Source organism: Oncorhynchus masou, chromosome 8 (assembly GCF_036934945.1).
Source record: "Oncorhynchus masou masou isolate Uvic2021 chromosome 8, UVic_Omas_1.1, whole genome shotgun sequence".
In the NCBI taxonomy this organism is placed as follows: Eukaryota; Metazoa; Chordata; class Actinopteri; order Salmoniformes; family Salmonidae; genus Oncorhynchus; species Oncorhynchus masou.
In genome coordinates this window covers 35760763-35783033 of record NC_088219.1, presented here as the reverse complement: position 1 = coordinate 35783033, position 22271 = coordinate 35760763, and the positions used below count along the sequence as shown (strand labels likewise).

The window sequence follows — 22271 nt, the reverse complement described above, 5'->3', positions numbered from 1 at the left end:
CAAACAAAAAATTGCTATTTCATTTATAGGATGTGGGTTTTGCCTAAAAAACATGTTCTACAACAGGCGTGGGCAATTCCAGTCCCCGAGGGCCTGATTGGTGTTACATTTTTGCCCCCAGCCACAGCTAACACCTGACTCCAATAATCACCTAATCATGATCTTCAGTTTAGAATGCAATTTGATTAATCAGCTGTGTTTCTGTTCTACAATAATGCTGCACTCGGAGTGTTGTTTTTTTATACGGACCATCCTAGCAGAGAAAAGTCTACGTGGGAACCTTGGGACGTTCACCTCTGACCCAATTTAAGTTGAAATGTAAAACGGGTTATGGTATGGTATGATTGATATAAAGGTTAAGGTTATGGTTAGGCAAGGGTTTGGGTTTAAGGTAGGGACTTCCCAAGGATTCCATTTAACAACTTCCATCCCGAGCAGTGCGACACAATTTCATGGTACACTCACAGAAGTTTCTACTTAATTGTCACTGATATAGGATCATATTTCCCCTACCCCAATGCATGTATAATGTTTACATGCGAAAAGCTGACACTGACTCCAGATCAGCGCTTGTCGTCTAGCGTCAGTTTACACCAAAACGTCTCGCGAGATGTCATATCACATCATAGATTTGAAACATGGCGTCGGAAGGAGAAGCGGGTAGTGCTTCTGTTGTTGAACCAGATACTGGAGACTGGTAAGTCTCCGTTAAAACAGGGAAAGGGCAGTCGTTTTGTTTGTTGTTTAAGTGTGATGCTCGACAACCAGATAAATATTGCTCAACAAGCTAAACCGCTGATGTTAGCTAACTAAACTGAAGCTAGCTGGCTAGCAAGCTAACGTTAGACGCCTCATTCAAATGCCCAACTTGTAAGCTAACTTGCAACAAACTAACTAAAGCATGAAAGAACATGTTCATTTCCTTGTCGAATATTTACTTATAAATAAATATCTAGCATGAATCCTGCAGAACCTAGCTAACTAGCAAACCAAATGAAAATAGCTAGCTGAGGTCCGGGGAGTTACGTGCGGCTTGCGGATGCTTAGCCAAGGCTGAAGGTTCAGCAGCGGGGCTCTGCATCTTTCTCTATTATACTTTCGTTACTCATACAAGTAAAGATATTACTATAGTGCTGAATAACAGTCTGTGTGCACAAGCTGTCATTTATCCAAAATACGAAATAAACGAGTTTTGAGCGCTTTATCCCAGCTGGCAGCATTGGTATTTTATTAGGAGCCCTAATACTAGTTGTTGCGAAAGCCGCAGCTCGTCGTACTGTGGTCCACACAGAACATGACACAATACATAACATTAATAGACAAGAACAGTTCAAGGACATAACTACATACATAGCCTACATATCAATACATACACAAAATATCTAGGGCAAATATGGGACAGGTCTTGTGCTGTGAGGTGTTGCTTTATCTGTTTGAAAAAAAAAACAGGTTTGCTGTTTATTTGAGCAATATGAGATAGAAGTGCCATGCAATAATGGCACTATATAATACTGTACGCTTTCTTGCATTTGTTTTGGATTTGGGGACTATGAAAAGACCCCTGGTGGCATATGTGGTATGTGTGTGTGTCAGCTGTGCATACGTTGACGACGCAAATAATTTTGAATTTTCACATGGTTTCTTATAAAAAGTGACGCAGTCAGTTTCTCAACTCTTAGCCAAGAGACTGTCATGTATAGTATTTATATTAGCCCTCTGATTACAATGATGCGCCACACTGTTCTGGGCCAGCCGCAACTTAACTTGGTCTTTCTTAGCACCACTTGACCACATGGCTGGACAATAATCAAGAGAAGACATAACTAGAGCCTGCAGGACTTGCTTTGTGGAGTGTGGTGTCAAAAAAGCAGAATATCTCTTTATTACGGACAGACCTCTTCCCATCGTTACAACCATTGAATCTATGTTTTGACTTTGACAGTTCACAATCTAAGGTAACGCCAAGTCATTTAGTCTCAACTTGTTCAACAGCCACACCATTTATTACCAGATTCAGCGAAGGTCTAGAGCTTAGGGAATTATTTGTATCAAATACATAGCTGAAGCTAAGCTAATGTTCATGTTGATATGTTTGTTTACTTTCAGTGATGCTGGATTTGGGGACTTGACAGGCAACATGGACACTGAGTCATCAAATGGCAAAGAGGCCATGGTATTACACCTCTTATACAGCAGTTCTCTGGGCATCCCTGTTCTCAAACAGACAGACAGTAGCTAACCCTTTTCCCTGTGTTCTCCTCAGGACACGGGTGGTGAGGGTTTGGAGGCGGCGGACACCCAGGCAGGTTCTGGGGACGAGGAAAGCGGCAGGCACCAGGGAGAGGTGGAGCTGCAGTGTGCTCTCTGTATGAAGTGGTTCACAGCCGACACCTTCAGCATCGACACCGCGTACGTCTGACTCGCTGAGTAACTCATTCTCTCTCTTTTCATGGAGGCCTTTGGCCAACTGATTATAAGACTAAGCTTGTTAGACTTTTTAAAATTGCTCCCTGTAGCTCGACTAACCAGGTACTGGCTGAGATGAACATATAAGGATCAAGGTTTTTTGATGAGTCTTTCTCCCTCTCTCTCTCCAGGACTTGTTTGCCTTTCATGACCAACTATGTGTTCCATTGTAACGTGTGTCATCACAGCGGCAACACCTACTTCCTCAGGAAACAAGCCAGTAGGTGTTCTCAGTCAGCTGATACACTTCCGTGTGCATGTGTGAGCTTGGGGATTATTGATGGTCTGTTATCGATTGATTGTACTGATTGAGTGTCGCTGTGTGTTCCAGACCTGAAGGAGATGTGTCTGACTGCCCTGGCTAACCTCACATGGAGGTCCAGGACTCAGGAAGAGCACCCCAAGACGATGTTCTCCAAAGACAAGGTTAGTCCTCTTAACAGTCCCTACATAATCCACTTTGAAAGCCAATGTGATCTTTTGAAAATGCTTGATACTACATGTCACGCCAAGATACGACACAGTCTTTTGGGTATGTTTTTCCGTTCTCTACACCTGCTTAATTAAACCTCTCTGGGATATGTGGGACGGTAGCGTCCCACCTCGCCAACAGCCAGTGAAATTGCAGGGCGCCAAATTCAAAACAATAGAAATCCCATTATTAAAATTCCTCAAACATACAAGTATTTTACACAATTTTAAAGATAAACTTGTTGTAAATCCAGCCACAGTGTACGATTTCAAAAAGACTTTACGACGAAAGCACACCAAACGATTGTTATGTCAGTACCTAGTCACAGAAAACACAGCCATTTTTCCTGCCAAAGAGAGGAGTCACAAAAAGCAGAAATAGAGATAAAATTAATCACTAACCTTTGATCATCTTCATCAGATGACACTCATAGGACTTCATGTTACACAATACATTTATGTTTTGTTCGATAAAGCTCATATTTATATCCAAAAATCTCAGTTTAAATTGGCACGTTATGTTCAGTAGTTCCAAAACATCCAGTGATTTTGCAGAGCCACATCAATTTACAGAAATACTCATAGTAAACATTGATAAAAGATACAAGTGTTATGCATGGAATTTTAGATCCACTTCTCCTTAAAGACTCCGGATGTGTTTTGTTAGTGTTTTTCCTGTATTCCCCTTCTCTCCTTGCAGGACATCATCCCGTTCATTGATAAATACTGGGAGTGTATGACCACCCGACAGAGACCTGGAAAGCTCACCTGGCCCAACAACATAGTGAAAGCCATGGTGATTCTATGAGCAACCACCGACTTACACAAGTGCACCAAACTGCACACGTCACACCAAATTATCACTGTTGAAAAAGTACCCGGACTTTCTCTTTAGAATCATGTCTTTACTTGATTTTACTGTGTTTCAGAGTAAAGAGCGGGATGTGTTCCTGGTGAAGGAGCATCCAGACCCAGGCAGTAAGGACCCAGAGGAGGACTACCCCAAGTTTGGCCTGCTGGACCAGGTAGAAAAACACAACACACACACACAGACACACACACACAGTGAGGCTGACTGTTGGTTGGTTTTTCATCTCAGGATCTGGGCAACATTGGACCGTCTTACGACAACCAGAAACAGACCACCGCTGCTCCCACTCCTGGAGGGCTCAACGGTAAGCTCAAAACATACCAACACACTTGCTAAACACATCAACACAAATTCGCACCAAACACACAACACATGTCACACACAGTTTTTCATGGAATTAGTTATCAAAGTGTCACAGATTATAATTCCACACTAAAGCCCTAAGTGGTTCTCCTGTTATAAATGCTCTGTACATGCTGTGTTGCGTTCCAGGTGGACCTTGTTTCTCAGGTGAATATGTGGTGGTTTGGTATCTACCTCTGAGCTCTGTGTTTTGTGCAATCACAACTTTCCGGTTAGAGGTTGCCATAGGCACAGATCTAGGATCAGCGTACCCCCTCCCCCATTCCTTAGCAAAACAACGAAGGGGCAAAATGCAATCTGACCTTAGATCAGCGTCAATGGGCAACTTCACTCTGCTCCAATGGAAACCCCGTCCCTCACCTGCTCTGCGCTTATGCTTGGTGCCCTGAAGCTTTTACCGTTTTGATCTGGCTTTTGATTAGTGGACTGATTGAATGATTTAATTTTCTCTGGCTTTCTGCTCCTGAGTTCCCGGTCTTCATCCCAATGCTCTGGAAAAGCCTCGTCTTCCTTTCCGTATCCAGTGGTGAGTGGTAAAGGACAGACCAAAGGAGGCTGTTACTGTTGGGATGCAGCCGCGAAGTGGTTTGAAATAATCCCCTGGCTTCCTCTGTGGCTGCTACTCTCCTTTCACCCTAATATGTGGTGTCCCTCCCTGCTCAATCCATGCTTGTGCCTCTTCGGTGACTTTTTGCTGAAAGTGTGTGCATTCTATATTGTAACTTGTGTATTTGTCGTGTGAAGGTGGTCTGGCCCCTGGCCCAGGGAAGGGTAGAGGAGCCAAGCGTAAGCAGCAGCAGCAACAGGAGGGAGCCACAGCCGGAGCAGCCAAGAGAACACGCAGGTACAACACAGACTGAAACATACAGTGCCTTGCGAAAGTATTCGGCCCCTTGAACTTTGCGACCTTTGCCACATTTCAGGCTTCAAACATAAAGATATAAAACTGTATTTTTTTGTGAAGAATCAACAAGTGGGACACAATCATGAAGTGGAACGACATTTATTGGATATTTCAAACTTTTTTAACAAATCAAAAACTGAAAAATTGGGCGTGCAAAATTATTCAGCCCCCTTAAGTTAGTACTTTGTAGCGCCGCCTTTTGCTGCGATTACAGCTGTAAGTCGCTTGGGGTATGTCTATCAGTTTTGCACATCGAGAGACTCACATTTTTTTCCCATTCCTCCTTGCAAAACAGCTCGAGCTCAGTGAGGTTGGATGGAGAGCATTTGTGAACAGCAGTTTTCAGTTCTTTCCACAGATTCTCGATTGGATTCAGGTCTGGACTTTGACTTGGCCATTCTAACACCTGGATATGTTTATTTTTGAACCATTCCATTTTAGATTTTGCTTTATGTTTTGGATCATTGTCTTGTTGGAAGACAAATCTCCGTCCCAGTCTCGGGTCTTTTGCAGACTCCATCAGGTTTTCTTCCAGAATGGTCCTGTATTTGGCTCCATCCATCTTCCCATCAATTTTAAACATCTTCCCTGTTCTTTCTGAAGAAAAGCAGGCCCAAACCATGATGCTGCCACCACCATGTTTGACAGTGGGTATGGTGTGTTCAGGGTGATGAGCTGTGTTGCTTTTACGCCAAACATAACGTTTTGCATTGTTGCCAAAAAGTTCAATTCTGGTTTCATCTGACCAGAGCACCTTCTTCCACATGTTTGGTGTGTCTCCCAGGTGGCTTGTGGCAAACTTTAAATGACACTTTTTATGGATATCTTTAAGAAATGGCTTTCTTCTTGCCACTCTTCCATAAAGGCCAGATTTGTGCAATATACGACTGATTGTTGTCCTATGGACAGAGTCTCCCACCTCAGCTGTAGATCTCTACAGTTCATCCAGAGTGATCATGGGCCTCTTGGCTGCATCTCTGATCAGTCTTCTCCTTGTATGAGCTGAAAGTTTAGAGGGACGGCCAGGTCTTGGTAGATTTGCAGTGGTCTGATACTCCTTCCATTTCAATATTATCGCTTGCACAGTGCTCCTTGGGATGTTTAAAGCTTGGGAAATCTTTTTTTTGTATCCAAATCCGGCTTTAAACTTCTTCACAACAGTATCTCGGACCTGGTGTGTTCCTTGTTCTTCATGATCCTCTCTGCGCTTTTAACGGACCTCTGAGACTATGACAGTGCAGGTGCATTTATACGGAGACTTGATTACACACAGGTGGATTGTATTTATCATCATTAGTCATTTAGATTGGATCATTCAGAGATCCTCACTGAACTTCTGGAGAGAGTTTGCTGCACTGAAAGTAAAGGGGCTGAATAATTTTGCACGCCCAATTTTTCAGTTTTTGATTTGTTAAAAAAGTTTGAAATATCCAATAAATGTCGTTCCACTTCATGATTGTGTCCCACTTGTTGTTGATTCTTCACAAAAAAATACAGTTTTATATCTTTATGTTTGAAGCCTGAAATGTGGCAAAAGGTCGCAAAGTTCAAGGGGCCGAATACTTTCGCAAGGCACTGTATGTAGGATGTATTATAATATGCAATCAATGCAACTCTCCCCTCTCTCTCTGTTATTCTCCTTCTCTTTCCCTCCACCTAATTTCTCTTTCTATCCCAAATACACACAATCCTGTTCTCTCATTCTTTCCTCTCTCTTTCCCCTCTGTAGTGACCCTCTGTTTTCGGCCCAGCGTCTACCCCCCCATGGTTACCCCCTGGAGCACCCCTTCAACAAAGATGGCTACCGCTACATCCTAGCAGAGCCGGACCCCCATGCCCCCGACCCAGAGAAACTAGAGCTGGACTGCTGGGCTGGGAAACCCATCCCCGGAGACCTCTACAGAGCCTGTCTCTACGAGAGAGTACTGCTAGCCCTGCACGACAGAGGTACACACACACCCAGGAAATCCTACTGTAATGTAGTAGAGATGGGCTTCTTCTTATTAGCGTTACCCAGTAATGTCTTTCACCTTCTCTCAGAATACTGTGTGTGTGTAGGCGTCTTTGTGCTTGTGTGTCTGTTATTTCAATTTTACAATACTGATACAGTGTGTGTGTGTGTATATACAGTTAAAGTCGGAATTTTACATACTTAGTTTGGAGTCATTAAAACTAGTTTTCCAACCACTCCACTAATTTCTTGTTAACAAACTATAGTTTTGACAAGTCTACTTTGTGCATCACACACAATTTCTCCAACAATTGTTAACAGATTATTTAACTTATAATTCACTGAATCACAATTCCAGTGGGTCAGAAGTTTACATACACTAAGTTCACTGTGCCTTTAAACGGCTTGGAAAATTCCAGAAAATGTCATGGCTTTAGAAGCTTCTGATAGGCTAATTGTAGGTGTACCTGTGGATGTATTTCAAGGCCTTACCTTCAAACTCAGTGCCTCTTTGCTTGCCGTCATGTAAAAATCTAAAGAAATCAGCCAAGACCTCAGAAAAATATTGTAGACCTCCACAAGTCTGGTTCATCCTTGGGAGCAATTTCCAAACGCCTGAAGGTACCACGTTCATTTATACAAACAATAGTATGCAAGTATAAATACCATGGGACCACGCAGCCATCATACCGCTCAGGAAGGAGACGCGTTCTGTCTCCTAGAGATGAACGTACTTTGGTGCGAACAGTGCAAATCAATCCCAGAACAACAGCAAAGGACCTTGTGAAGATGCTGGAGGAAGCAGCTACAAAAGTACCTATATCCACAGTAAAACGAGTCCTATATCAACATAACCGGAAATGCCGCTCAGCAAGGAAGAAGCCACTGCTCCAAAACCGACATAAAAAAGCCAGACTACGGTTTGCAACTACACATGGGGACAAAGATTGTACGTTTTGGTGAAATGTCCTCTTGTCTGATGAATCTAAAATGGCCATAATGACCACCGTTATGTCTGGAGGAAAAAGGGGGAGGCTTGCAAGCTGAAGAACACCATCCCAACCGTGAAGCACGGGAGGAAGGACTGGAGGGACTGGTGCACTTCACAAAATAGATGGCAACACGAGAAAGGACAATTATGTGGATATATTGAAGCAACATCTCAAGATATCAGTCAGGAACTTAGTTTGGTCGCAAATGGGTCTTCCAAATGGACAATGACCCCAAGCATACTTCCAAAGGTATGGCAAAATGGCTTAAGGACAACAAAGTCAAGGTATTGGAGTGGCCATCACAAAGCCCTTACCTCATTCCTATAGAAAATGTGTGGGCTGAACTGTAAAAAGCATGTGCGAGCAAGGAGCCCTACAAACCTGACTTAGTCACACCAGCTCTGTCAGGAGGAGTGGGCCAAAATTCCCCCAACTTATTGTGGGAAGCTTGTGTTTGACCGAAGTTTAACAATTTAAAAGCAATGCTACCAAATACCCACGGAGTGTATGTAAACTTCTGACCCACTGGGAATGTGATAAAAGAAAAATAAGCTGAAATAAATCATTCTCTCTACTATTATTCAGACATTTCACATTCTTAAAATAAAGTGGTGAACCTAACTGACCTAAGACAGGGAATTTTAACTGATTAAATGTCAATAATTGTGAAAAACTGAGTTTAAACTGAGTTTAAATGTATTTGGATAAGGTGCATATATTTCAGTAATCACTTACATTTTGTTCAATATGGGAAAAATAATGCATTTCTCAGAATGCATTAGTTTAACCCTCAAGTTGACCCTGAGGTCTTGGGGCAAAAAAGTATTTAGTCAGCCACCAATTGTGCAAGTTCTCCCACTTAAAGATGAGAGGCCTGTAATTTTCATCATAGGTACACTTCAACTATGGCCGACAAAATGAGGGGGAAAAAATCCAGAAAATAACATTAGGATTTTTAATGAATTTATTTGCAAATTATGGTGGAAAATAAGTATTTGGTCACCTACAAACAAGTAAGATTTCTGGCTCTCACAGACCTGTAACTTCTTCTTTAAGAGGCTCCTCTGTCCTCCACTCGTTACCTGTATTAATGGCACCTGTTTGAACTTGTTATCAGTATAAAAGACACCTGTCCACAACCTCAAACAGTCACACTCCAAACTCCACTATGGCCTAGACCAAAGAGCTGTCAAAGGACACCAAAAACAAAATTGTAGACCTGCACCAGGCTGGGAAGACTGAATCTGCAATAGGTAAGCAGCTTGGTTTAAAGAAATCAACTGTGGGAGCAATTATTAGGAAATGGAAGACATACAAGACCACTGATAATCTCCCTCGATCTGGGGCTCCACGCAAGATCTCACCCCGTGGGGTCAAAATGATCACAAGAACGGTGAGCAAAAATCCCAGAACCACACGGGGGTACCTAGTGAATGACCTGCAGAGAGCTGGGACCAAAGTAACAAAGCCTACCATCAGTAACACACTACGCCGCCAGGGACTCAAATCCTGCAGTGCCAGACATGTCCCCCTGCTTAAGCCATTACATGTCCAGGCCCGTCTGAAGTTTGCTAGAGAGAATTTGGGTGATCCAGAAGAAGATTGGGAGAATGTCATATGGTCAGATGAAACTAAAATATAACTTTTTGGTAAAAACTAAACTCGTCGTGTTTGGAGGACAAAGAAGGCTGAGTTGCATCCAAAGAACACCATACCTACTGTGAAGCATGGGGGTGGAAATATCATGCTTTGGGGCTGTTTTTCTGCAAAGGGACCAGGACGACTGATCCGTGTAAAGGAAAGAATGAATGGGGCCATGTATTGTGAGATTTTGAGTGAGATACCTCCTTCCATCAGCAAGGGCATTGAAGATGAAACGTGGTTGGGTCTTTCAGCAGGACAATGATCCCAAACACACCGCCCGGGCAACGAAGGAGTGGCTTCGTAAGAAGCATTTCAAGGTCCTGGAGTGGCCTAGCCAGTCTCCAGATCTCAACCGCATAGAAAATCTTTGGAAGGAGTTGAATGTCCGTGTTGCCCAGCAACAGCCCCAAAACATCACTGCGCTAGAGGAGATCTGCATGGAGGAATGGGCCAAAATACCAGCAAGTGTGTGAAAGCCTTGTGAAGACTTACAGAAAACGTTTGACCTCGGTCATTGCCAACAAAGAGTATATAACAAAGTATTGAGAAACTTTTGTTATTGACCAAATACTTATTTTCCACCATAATTTGCAAATATATTCATTAAAAATCCTACAAATGTGATTTTCTGGATTTTTCTTATTTTGTCTGTCATAGTGGAAGTGTACCTATGATGAAAATTACAGGCCTCATCTTTTTAAGTGGGAGAACTTGACAATTGGTGGCTGTATTGATTCCATGTTTTTATTAAGAATCTATTCTGGATTTGACAGAAAAAGCTTGCAAGTAAGCATTTCACCTGCTGTATTCTGTGCACATGACAAACGTTGATTTGAGTTGTCTGTATGCAGCCCCCCAGCTGAAAATCTCAGATGACCGTCTGACAGTGACAGGGGAGAAGGGTTACTCCATGGTCAGAGCCTCCCACGGTGTCAGGAAAGGATCCTGGTACTTTGAGGTCTCCATTGATGAGATGCCCCCGGACACCGCAGCCAGACTGGGCTGGTCTCAGCCCCTAGGTAGATACTACAGAGACACACACTCACACACACTGAGAGACCGGTACAAACACCGCAGCTACATCTAGTTGATACCACACGTTAAAACATGTCCTGTCTCCCTGTGTGTGTTGTAGGTAACCTGCAGGCCCCTCTGGGATATGATAAGTTCAGCTACTCGTGGCGCAGTAAGAAAGGGACACGCTTCCACCAGTCTGTGGGGAAACACTACTCCTCAGGCTACGGACAAGGAGACACTCTGGGCTTCTTCGTAGAACTGCCGGACGGCACTGAGACAGCCAAGGCACTGCCTGACACGTACAAAGACAAGGTACTTAAAAAAATATATTTTTCAAATACTATAGTTAATAAATGAGTAACTGAGAATTAATACAATATCCGAATTATGATTAGCAAATAGCAGACATCCACTCTCTGTTTTTATGAGACTTGACTGCTCATCCCTTTGTGTTTGTGTTCACTCAGGCGCTGATTAAGTTTAAGAGCTACCTGTACTTTGAGGAGAAGGACTATGTGGACAAGGCAGAGAAGAGCCTGAAGACTGTTACCCCCAGCAGGGTGAGGCTCCAGCATAGAACTCCAACCAATAGCTCAGACATTCAAATCAATGGAACACATAGCTAGAACCAGTAGATCATTCAGAGCAGTGGAATGCATAACTAGAACCAGAGGATCATTCAGAACAGTGGAACGCATAACTACAACCAGTAGATCATTAAAAGCAGTGGAATGCATAGCTAGAACCAGTAGATCATTCAGAGCAGTGGAATGCATAGCTAGAACCAGTGGATCATTCAGAACAGTGGAACGCGTAACTAGAACCAGAGGATCATTCAGAGCAGTGGAACGCATAACTAGAACCAGTAGATCATTAAAAGCAGTGGAACTTATAACTAGAACCAGTCGATCATTCAGAGCAGTGGAACGCATAACTAGAACCAGAGGATCATTCAGAGCAGTGGAACGCATAACTAGAACCAATAGATCATTCAAAGCAGTGGAACGCATAACTAGAACCAGTAGATCATTCAGAGCAGTGGCAACCAGAGGCCATATTGGATGTACCATTTGAAATGTTGATGAATTTGGATAATCTCAATCTATTTTTATTGTCAATATCATACGTTTGTTGACAGATGTAGCAATTGGCTTTTCCATTTGTTGAAATCTCTGTTCTTCCCTCTTTCTAGATGCTGTTCTATAAGAATGGGGTGAATCAGGGTCAGGCCTATGAGAACCTGTTTGAGGGGCTTTACTTTCCTGCCATCTCTCTCTACAGGGGCTGCACGGTTAGTGCTGTGTGTGTGTCTGTTTGAAGGGTTCTATTTTCTCTCGCTCTCTCCATCTGCAGCAGCCTTTCTTAAAGTATGGGTCGTGACCCACGGACCCGTTAATGGTAGGTCGCGACGTGTCAGTAAATTTTATGAAATTGATTTGGCAACGTGCATTTGCTCTCTCCGTTCAGTGCGCTCTCTGCTTAGTAGCAGCCTCTGCTCAGTTTGGCAGCTGCGGAAGTGTGAGAGGGAGATGCCCGTGTTGCTTTGCGGTTTACCAGATCTTTTTTCTGCAGTTTTCTTTAAGATTACTTGCCGACCCCACACGATGCAGCGCTGTCTTGCTATTCCCACTCGCCATCACTCCCCTCTGTCATCAAATGGACTCATGCTAGCCAGAAGTTCTGACTGAGCTCAATTCATACAAACTTATAACGCGGAGCGCCCACAATGTGTTTTGTGCGGGGAAGTGTGTAGTAATGAGTCTCTCATAACAAACAAATGAATAAAACAACACGTCCTGACCAAACATTCACAGCATGATGGTAAACCCAGGGAGTTCTTTCAGAACAGGGCAGAATGCTTCAGGGAACAGTGCTTCAAAACGTGGAAAAGTAAGTCAGCTGGCAAGGAATTGATGTCATTTTATAACAGATGATAATAAGCAGAAATAAGGGCGTACTAACTGTCATAGTAGTAGATGTGAGTTTCTCTTTCAAACTATCCCCTGTCCTTGTACACAGCTAATAGCTAACATTCACCAAAGCAAGCAAGCTACTGATAGTGCAACCCTAGTAACAGTACAGATGAAAAATGATCAGGCCCTATGTACATCTTACTGTAGAAATGATTGTTGAAAACTAGTCTAGGCTGGAACTGTTGCTGCTAAAATACAATCATATTTTGTATTCTTAACTGGAATAAACTGAAGGTAAACACACTCACACAGTTCTGGGTTGCTCATCTACAGCAGGAAGCGGTCTCCTGCCTGACTGAGAAAGCAGTAGATGTTCTGGTCCAGTTTGGCACCACATACCTATGTGAGTCAGGGTTCTCAACTCTGACATACTTAAAACACAAGTACAGAAACAGTTTCAAGGCTGTGCTTGACCTCAGTGTTACACTGTCAAAAACAGAGCCCAGAACAGACATGCTCTCATTAGGACTGTGTTTTCTGGTCTACATCTGTGTGATGTGATCAATCTTTATTCCAGTTTATTCCAGTTCAGAATGTCAATGATTTATTGTATTTTAACAGCAACAGTTCCAACCAAGACACATATGTACGAGTGTTTTGTTTTTTTATGGGGGAGAATAAACATGAATATATATTTATATGGATATTAAATGTCATTGTTATTTGTTTTTGTCTCTATTGCATTTGTTTTAAGCATAAGGACAATGAAATGTACCGACATTTATGTATAGTTCCATATTGTTTAAGAACCCCTGCCCTACAGCCACTGTAAATAATTCAATTCCCCAAAGTTTTGTGCTCTGATATAGCCAAGTATCTACTTCAGGGATTCTCATTTGAATCACATTATTGTTGATTGTCCCTCCTTTCTCCCAGGTGTCTGTTAACTTTGGACCACATTTCAAACACCCCCCAAAGGACATCAAGTACCAGCCAGTGAGTACACAGACATGCATGCTTTTAAAAAATTTGATTAGACGAGCAATAGAGGTACAGTACTTGGGAGTTTTGACGTCACTTGAGGTTGTAGATGGGATTAATTGGTGTACGTTTGTGTGTGTCCCCTCCCAGATGAGTGACATGGGCTGGGGAGCAGTGATGGAACACACGTTGGCTGACATGCTGTACCACGTAGAGACGGACGTGGACGGACGACGTAGCCCGCCCTGGGAAGGATAAACGCACACCAGAGCTCAACACACAGACGGCCAGTTGAGTGTTCGGACAAAGGCACGGAGGAGTCCATTCCAGCAGATATAGGTGGGCTGATGTCGACCTGAACACTGACACACTGTACTCTCTTTGTACGGTCTCACTGTACTCTCTGTAAACATTACCTTCATTGGTAACTTAGAAGAAATCCTAATGGATAAGATGTGTGTGTGATCTAAAAAAGGGAGACTTTGATGTCTGATTTTTACGTGTGTCTGAACATAACACTCTTAGCTTATGAAGCACGTCCAGGTGTTTCAGCATTGTAAATTCATGTACTAGTATGCATAAACAGTTAAAGGGAAGTGTAAAAAAAAAAATCTACTTCATATTCATCTCCAGCATCACCCCAATGTCAACATATGTGAAAATGGCGCGTTTCTGTTTTGTAGTAAAAACGATAGAGAACCTTAAGTGTTTCTAATGACATCATCGGTGTGCATCATGTGATTTTTAACCAATTATGAGTAGGCATTGCCTACTAATTGGAAACAATTATTTTCCTCTTTTACTACAAAACATAAAAACACGCCATTTTCACATATGTTGATGTTGGCGTGGAGATGATGAATATGAAGTTAAAATTGTGAAATTTCCCTCAAAAGGAAGGAACAAATCTGTACATTGTTTTGACCCAACTAAGTTTCAATTTAATATATCTAACATTTGTCAGCACCCCAGGTAGTCTCATTGACAGACGTTCTATCTTCAAACGAACAGATTCAGTTGCCTGTGTTCTGTTATTTGTCGTAATATACTGTATATACACACAAGTATGTGGACATCCCTTCAAACTAGTGGATTTGGCTGTTTCAGCCACACCTGTTGATGACAGGTGTATAAAATCGAGCGCACAGCCATGCAATCTCCATAGACAAACATTGGCAGTAGAATGACCTTACTGAAGAGCTCAGTGACTTTCAATGTGGCACCGTCATAGGATGCCACCTCCAAGTCAGTTTGCCAAATTTCTGCCCTGCTTGAGCTGCACCGGTCAACTGTAAGGGCTGTTATTGGGAAGTGGAAATGTCTAGGAGTGTTGAGCAATAACGAAGTATGAGGCTCAGCTGCGAAGTGGTAGGCCACACAAGCTCACAGAATGGGACCACAAGGGCTGAAGGGTGTAGTGTGTTATCTGTCATTGGTTGCAACACTCACTACCACATTCCAAACTGGCTCTGGAAGCAACGTCATCACAAGAACTGTTTGTCGGGAGCGTCATGAAATGGGTTTCCATGGCCGAGCAGCCACACACAAGCCTAAGATCACAATGCGCAATGCCAAGCGTCGACTGGAGTGGTGTAAAGCTCGTCACCATTGGACTCTGGAGCAGTGGAAACTCGTTCTCTGGAGGGATGAATCACGCTTCAGTATTTGGCAGTCCGACGGACGAATCTGGGTTTGGCGAATGCCAAAAGAACGCTACCTGCCGCAATGTGTAGTGCCAACTATAACATTTGGTGGAGATGGAATAATGGTATGGGGATGTTTTTCATGGTTGGGACTAGGCACCTTAGTTCCAGTGAAGGGAAACCTTGGCGCTACAGCATACAATGACATTCTAGATGATTCTGTGCTTCCTCCTTTGTGGCAACAGTTTGGGGAAGGCCATTTCCTTTCTAGTGGAAAGCCTTTACAGAAGAGTGGAGGCTGTTATAGCCGCAACTGGGGGGACCAACTCCATATTAATGTCCATGATTTTGGAATGAGATGTTTGATGGGCCGGTGTCCACATACTTTTGGCCATGTAGCTGCTAGCTGGTCTCGTAGATGTAAAATCTAATTGTTTTACCAAGTAGTTGTCTTTTTGTGGTCTTTTTTTTACTATGTTATTTTGTTTTACATTCATACTGGTTTTAATAAAGTGAAGATTTTTGGAAAGATTTGTTTTCAGGCTCTTTATTCTGAGGTTACATACAAAACACAGGTAGGTACAAAATCAAAACGCTGTCTTTGCTGAGGTTTCCCTTTGATCATTCTAAATGAGTGTTTTACAGAAATAAGATCGCCTCTCCTCAGTATGATAGTTTGGGGATGGTACCTTTGGCCTGTGCTGATGAATGATAGACGTTATGGCCCGAGTGTGTGACAGAGACATTAAAGACATCTCTTAAATAAAGCCCTGTCTTATCCCTTCATCTTTAAAGTGTGTGCTCTTTAAGTGCTGGAGAGAAAGCGAGAACATCTGGCCACAGATTCTTGTTCTTCTTTGGCTGTGTTTGGGTTGTTGATTTGCAGAAGGCGGCAGGGTAGCCTTGTGGTTAGAGCTTTGGACTAGTAACCGAAAGGTTGCAAGTTCAAATCCCAGAGCTGACAAGGTACAAATCTGTCATTCTGCCCCTGAACAAGTTAACCCACTGTTCCTAGGCCGTCATTGAAAATAAGAATTTGTTCTTAACTGACTTGCCTAGTTAAATAAAGGTAACATACATTAAAAAAAAAGTACTAACTGGTTGATCTGTGTATTGATCAGTGTGCTGAGTGATCATCAACACCAACAAACCATTTTACTCTACACCGGGTAAGCTGATTGAGGGAATGTTCTCATTTACAACTAATGTTGCAGTGGTGAGAGGGTTTGAGGAAGCCCATCTCTCAACAGGTGTGTGTCTTGTGGAGGATGCGGTCCAGCAGTCTACGTTTAGGTGTCTCTGGGGCAGGATTCTGGCCCCAGTCCAGGTCAGGGGGTCTAGAACCCTGAGGGCCAAACACATTCAGCTCCTTGAAACAACCCATCTCTATCATCTATAGAGAGAGACGGGGGGAGAAAGGCGAGTAATCTCTATTAGCCTATGACGTAACCATACCTAACCTTATGTTCAAATTGCTACCAAGCGGACAAATTGCATTGAATTGAACAAAACGTAACTAAATCAAAGGTAATCTGCTACAGTTGACTTTACCTCTGTCTGCCAGGGTATGGCCACGCAGCCTGTGTTAAACTTGGTGTAGAAGTCGTCGTCTGTCCTCTCCAAAATGACTCCTTTTACTGTGGAGAACTCATCAATGTCCTGCACATCCTTGCAGTACACCGCCCTGGGCTGGACAGAGGGAGGGAAGGATGGGGATGATGGCATGCCTTCATTAGGGTTAATGCTATAGTTGGGGGTTAACAAGTAGAGGTTAGTGGGTACAGATAGGGTATGTACATTCGGTTTGAAGGGTGGCTCAATGACTCCGGCGTCCAGCCTCCTGAAGTTGATGGTGCTGAAGAAGGGATGGGACTTCACCCCTTCCACCCCACACCTTCGACACCCCAACCTCTGTCTCGGGTCTTTGGTCAACAGCTGAGAGAGCGGTGGGGGGTGAAAGAGAAGGATTAGTGAGAGCGAGAGAAAGAAAAGCATTGATGCAGTTCTAATATAGAACTATAGGTAACTGCTAAAATAAAGGAAACACTTGAGTATATTGAAAGCAGGTGCTTCCACACGTGGTCCCTAACCCATGCTTCGGGTCGTGTATATAAATGCCCAGTTGTCCATTTATAAGAGATCTTAGTGACTTTCAAAAAGGGGTGTCAAAGGAGCATTAAAGGTTTGTCTCTGTCTCCAGATCTTAACCCAATAACACTTATGGGAGATTCTGGAGTGGTGCCTGAGACAGTGTTTTCCACCATCAACAAAATACCAAATTATGGAATTTCTCAGGGGGGAAAAGGTGTTGCATCCTTCCATCAGAGTTTCAGACACTTGTTGAATCTATGCCAAGGTGCATTGAATCTGTTCTGACGGCTGGTGGTGGCCCAACGCTCTATTAAGACACATTGTTGGTGTTTCCTTTATGTTGACAGTTACATTTACATTTGAACTATATTTAGTTGACAAGCTTCAGGTCAAAGCTGAGCAAAAGTCTAGTCTCACAGAGCGGCAGAAGTCTTCTGTCTCGCTGCTAAATGTCTTCCCGTAAACCTCATCCGTCTCCTGTATCCTTCTCTCCATCTCTTTTTCCGTCAATTGCTCCCCTTGTCTCTTGAATGGGGATCGTCCGGCCGTCATCTCGTACACAAGGCAGCCCAGGCCCCACCAATCAGGGCTTATCCCGTAGTACTCATGGCCAATCACCTCTGGAGCTGAGGGAAAGAGGGACGGGTTTGGAAATGTTCACTCCCTGTTTGTTGCTGCTCCTAAATTAGATCTTTAATGAGACTTAGTGATAGTACAACATCTGGAAGGAAAAGGTGAATGTAAAAAAAATATATATATATATTCATTTTGACCACTGTGGGCATCTAAACAGTGTGCAAGTCTTGTAATGATATTTCATATACCTTGCTCTTTTTGAAGTCCGCAAGATATGAATACACAACCTGTGTTGGAGCCAAATTCCGAGTCGAGTCCGGGTGAAGGGGTCCGAGTCAAGACCGAGACCAGAAATATGCGAGTTCAATTACCATGATTTTAATTGTCAAATTGCCACAACAAAAGTTCAAAATGTCCACTATTTAAATTGTATTAGGGAAAAATGTTGAAGCGGAATCATATTTTGACTTTACAATAATTTAGGTAAACTTATTGCGCAATAGCGAGCAGTAGTTTTCCCATGGGTGGGCTAGCTAGCTTGTTGTCGGCTAGTTTTCAGCAGATGCAGCAATTGTTATCAAAGAGGATGATGTTGCTAATTTGTTAGCTTCTCCCTTTTCAGGAATCACTTTCAACAAGAAATTAAGTTTCAAATGATCACCATCTGGTGAGTGGAACTGTTTTTTATTTTTTTATTGCGGCTCATTTGCTGTTAGCCATCTCTTTGAAAATGACTTGTTTGTGTGAAACATTGTTGCATTTAAAGTGGAACTGATAGCATTTTAGCAACATGAAATCTTATTAAAATCACTTAATATAAACCCCCAGTAATGACACTTAAAAAAACATTTTCTGACAAGCGACCACTTAAATATGGTAATTTTCATGTTTTTATAAATTCTTAGAACGTCTGGGAATTAAGTATACTAAGGCATTTGTGAAAAGCGGCCGTGCATTTGTACAATTAATACACTGCAGTAAATAAAACCGAATAAAAACATTGGTGTTGTCCAGGACCGGTCTGGTGCAATATAGCCAATCAGAGCTACAGTAGGCCTTTATACAAACAAGCCATTTGTGTCGGAAATACTTCTTAAAAATATTTCTTAGACACCGGAGCTTGTGAATTCAATGTTGACTTTATTACACAGTAACAAGCCGAGCTGGTCCATGGAGCAACTGCCGGTCCCAGACTGAGATCACTTTCTATACAGTTTCAGTTTGACACAACATGTCCAAGGACACCCAAAGGACTAGACAATGGCCTCCCTCAAGCCCAGACACACACACACAATGGCCTCCCCCCAAGCCCACACTGATTGTGCTCACCACTCCAAGACGCACTACACATGCACCAGAATATCCCCCGTATTTGCCACAAGGGCCTGTCATCATTCACTTTGAACTGGACTGTGTGATTACAGGCAGTTGGAACAGTGTTAGATCATTACAACACATTCACCAAAAGCCACAAAATACACCTGAAAATATGTAAACACCACAGGAGTCCTCTTACTTTTGGGAACTTTACAGTCTTTTTGCTCAAACAACTCTGAAAAAGGTAGGCTCCCTCTCCCTCAGTTATGAACATTAACAACAACTAGATCAACAACTAATGCTTGCCAGTGCAGGATGAGCTAAAATCTAATGAAGGAACAACTTTTTCCGCTACTTGGCCATCAAAATTGCACTGAATAACGATGGGAAATTGTAGCCTCATCGTCCTTCTGCAGCTCGCCTGCCAATTCCCAATTCTCTAGCCTAGTGGTTAGAGCGTTGGACTAGCCGGAAGGTTGCAAGTTCAAACCCCCGAGCTGACAAGGTACAAATCTGTTGTTCTGCCCCTGAACAGGCACCCACTGTAGGAACCCACTGTTCCTAGGCCGTCATTGAAAATAATGTGTTCTTAACTGACTTGCCTAGTTAAAGGTAAAATAAAATAAAAATTATTGCTTGTCCCAACCAAGCACCCGAGCTAACTGGCTAAAGTTTGCTAGCTAGCTTCTTCCAGACACAAATGAGAGAACACCTCACTATGACCATTTTACTCACTGTAGCAGGGCTGGTTAGGCTGTTTACATGTTATCTAGGGCATTCTTGACTATTACTTTTTTTTTGCCTACATTTACTGACACCGGTCATATTCAGCGGGTGTCAGAGAGAAAGAGATATGCTAACTGGATAACAGTTGTTCAAGTTCTTGCTAGCTAACCAAATGACATGTGTCTCTAGCTGTGTGTAGCCACCAAAAAAACAATATGAGGGGGAAAAGTCAGTCACTCACCCACTCCTCCAATGGCATAGCATCCTCCTAGCAGCTAGCTAATGTTAGGTTGTGTTTTCATCTTGCTACATAAATAGATATGCTAGCCTATTAGCCATGTTATGACTGACTTGTGATAATTGCTCTTGCTAGTTTGATTGTACTGACATTCCCAGCCTGAGTTACATTTCTGTTTTTGTCCAGAATATTGAGTCATTGAAACTGAAACAGTACATCCTGAATGGAGGCAGCAGACAATGTACCAGGCCAGCTGTGATTTACAAACTGATAGCAATATTTTCTGGACTACCAAGAAATGTACTGGTGAATGAATCATGCATTGAACTGCATCCATTTATACTGCCAACAATGCCTTAGTGTGTGTCATGGAACGTTGAGTTAAATATAGCCTATTTTTAAAACCTCCTTATAAAGTTGGTTTTGTAGCATGAACTGGGAATTTTATATTTTTGACTGAGATGATTGTCTGTTTCATATTAAAATTCTGACAGTTCCACTTTAAACTTTGTCACTGGTTACTTTGTGTGCTAAATGTGATGTTTCTTTGGGAAGTAATAGTTGTACATTTCGATTTGGGAAATGCTTAATGGTTGTGTTTTTATATTCTTATGATTGGGACCTACTGGCTTCTGTCTGAGTGAATGGACTGCTTATCATTCATGTCATGGGAGCTCCCGTGTGCCGCAGCAGTCTAAGGCACTACATCTCAGTGCTAGAGGCGTCACTACAGACTCTGGTTCGATTCCAAGTTAAATAAAGGTAAAACAAAAAAAAGTTGTACTCTATCTGTTCCCAAATTAATATAATTGGTTCATGGTTCGTTTTGATATTTCAACCTGTGTGTTCTGATCGCGTCTGGTGTGGATGGACAAAATCAATATGCTCGCAATGACGTGTACTCACTTCTTATTCCCTACTGATGCGTATCGAAGTAGTGTAGCAGAGGTATATGACTTACTATAATGTAGTACAATAGAGAAATTATGCAAAAAGTTGCCTACACTATCGCAAAGTACATGAAATATATTCACACATGCGCCGCACACATAGTTTACTTTCAACGGAATATCATCTGCAGGCAGCAAGTGTGTGCAGCTCAACTGGTCTTGGCATGGAGCAGCTCACCGAAGAATGACATCAGTGGCCGGTAGGGTAAGAAATGCGAAGGCAATAATGGGTATGCAAACCAGGAATTGAAAAAGTTTAGTCCGAAGTGTTGGTTAGTAGGTTATTGGTGATGTGCAATTGTCTTCATGTGCTATTTGCATCAGGGGCGTAGACATGGATGGGGCCTAGGTGGACAGAGGCCCACCCAATCAGATTTGATGTGGTTTAAGCATTGTTATGACAATCAAATTGTTAAATAAAAAAACTACTGACAGTGAAAATCCTATAGGAAAACAAACAAAACAGGATGTCTCACACAGGGTGCATTTCCTTCGCTGGGCGAAGGATTTAGAAATATTGTTGGTGTTTTAATAAACAGATTGCTTTTTTTGTTTGATATCAAGCCCTCAATAGGCTGCCCTTACCGGAGGCTACTAAGGCTGGTTCAACAGCAATGCGTTGTGTTTTTGTGTGGGAACTTTTTGGCAACATTTGAGTATACCCACTCCTCCACTGCATAGGGCCGATGGAAAGACAGCAGTCACAGAGAGCATATTTGTATTTTATTCGACCTTTTAACTAGGCAAGTCAGTGAAGAACACATTCTTATTTACAATGACCGCCAAAACCGGACGATGCTGGGCCAATTGTGCGCTGCCCAATGGGACTCCCAATCACGGCCGGTTGTGATACAGCCTGGATAAGCATTAAACATTCATGGCGATTTAGCTAGCTAATTTGTCCTGGGATATAAACATTGGGTTGTTATTTTACCTGAAATGCACAAGGTCTTCTACTCCGACAATTAATCCACAGATAAACGAGTAAACCGAGTTAGTTTCTCGTAATCTCTCGTTCAGTCTTCTTCTTTTGACTTCATATGGCGGTTGGCAACCAACTTTAAAGTGCATTACCACCACCAGCTGGACTGGAGTGTTGATCTCAGTTTATCTTCAATCACCCACTTGTGTATATGCTCCTATAAACCAATGAGGGG

At 42.6% G+C, this 22271-nt stretch overlaps 2 protein-coding genes across 4 annotated transcripts in view; one reads left to right on the top strand and one right to left on the bottom strand.

Annotated features, from left to right (window-relative positions):
• The first annotated feature begins 625 nt into the window (after positions 1-625).
• On the top strand, positions 626-15745 carry LOC135544572 (set1/Ash2 histone methyltransferase complex subunit ASH2-like). 3 transcript variants are annotated; one of them, XM_064972295.1, is made up of 18 exons: positions 636-697; positions 1779-1955; positions 2107-2173; positions 2264-2409; positions 2598-2686; positions 2798-2892; positions 3638-3733; positions 3867-3962; positions 4037-4112; positions 4301-4318; positions 4916-5015; positions 6805-7022; positions 10514-10681; positions 10798-10991; positions 11147-11239; positions 11872-11970; positions 13529-13588; positions 13724-15745. In XM_064972295.1, exons 3-18 carry the CDS (start codon positions 2138-2140, stop codon positions 13829-13831), a joined length of 1692 nt encoding a protein of 563 aa, XP_064828367.1. In that variant the 5' UTR covers positions 636-697; positions 1779-1955; positions 2107-2137; the 3' UTR covers positions 13832-15745. The 3 variants fall into 3 exon arrangements, with proteins under 3 accessions (XP_064828364.1, XP_064828366.1, XP_064828367.1); XM_064972292.1 differs by lacking the exon at positions 1779-1955 and having other exon boundaries at positions 626-697; XM_064972294.1 differs by lacking the exons at positions 1779-1955; positions 4301-4318 and having other exon boundaries at positions 626-697.
• A 2-nt stretch (positions 15746-15747) lies between these two features.
• Positions 15748-22271, bottom strand: part of LOC135544574 (G protein-coupled receptor kinase 5-like) — a 32397-nt gene continuing 25873 nt past the window's right edge. The window contains exons 12-15 of the mRNA XM_064972296.1: positions 17725-17933; positions 17014-17151; positions 16768-16905; positions 15748-16609 (exon numbers count right to left, since the gene is read on the bottom strand). Of these exons, the coding sequence (XP_064828368.1) occupies positions 16460-16609; positions 16768-16905; positions 17014-17151; positions 17725-17933 (635 nt within the window). The 3' untranslated portion in view covers positions 15748-16459. The remainder of the gene's footprint in view (positions 16610-16767; positions 16906-17013; positions 17152-17724; positions 17934-22271) is intronic.

Bases quoted from the DNA above. Each gene is read 5' to 3' on its own strand.
- LOC135544572 (XM_064972292.1), top strand. From the start codon at position 639: ATGGCGTCGGAAGGAGAAGCGGGTAGTGCTTCTGTTGTTGAACCAGAT. The intron at 3,734-3,866 runs GTGATTCTATGA...ACTGTGTTTCAG, and splicing joins ACAACATAGTGAAAGCCATG to AGTAAAGAGCGGGATGTGTT. The intron at 5,016-6,804 runs GTACAACACAGA...TCCCCTCTGTAG, and splicing joins GCAGCCAAGAGAACACGCAG to TGACCCTCTGTTTTCGGCCC.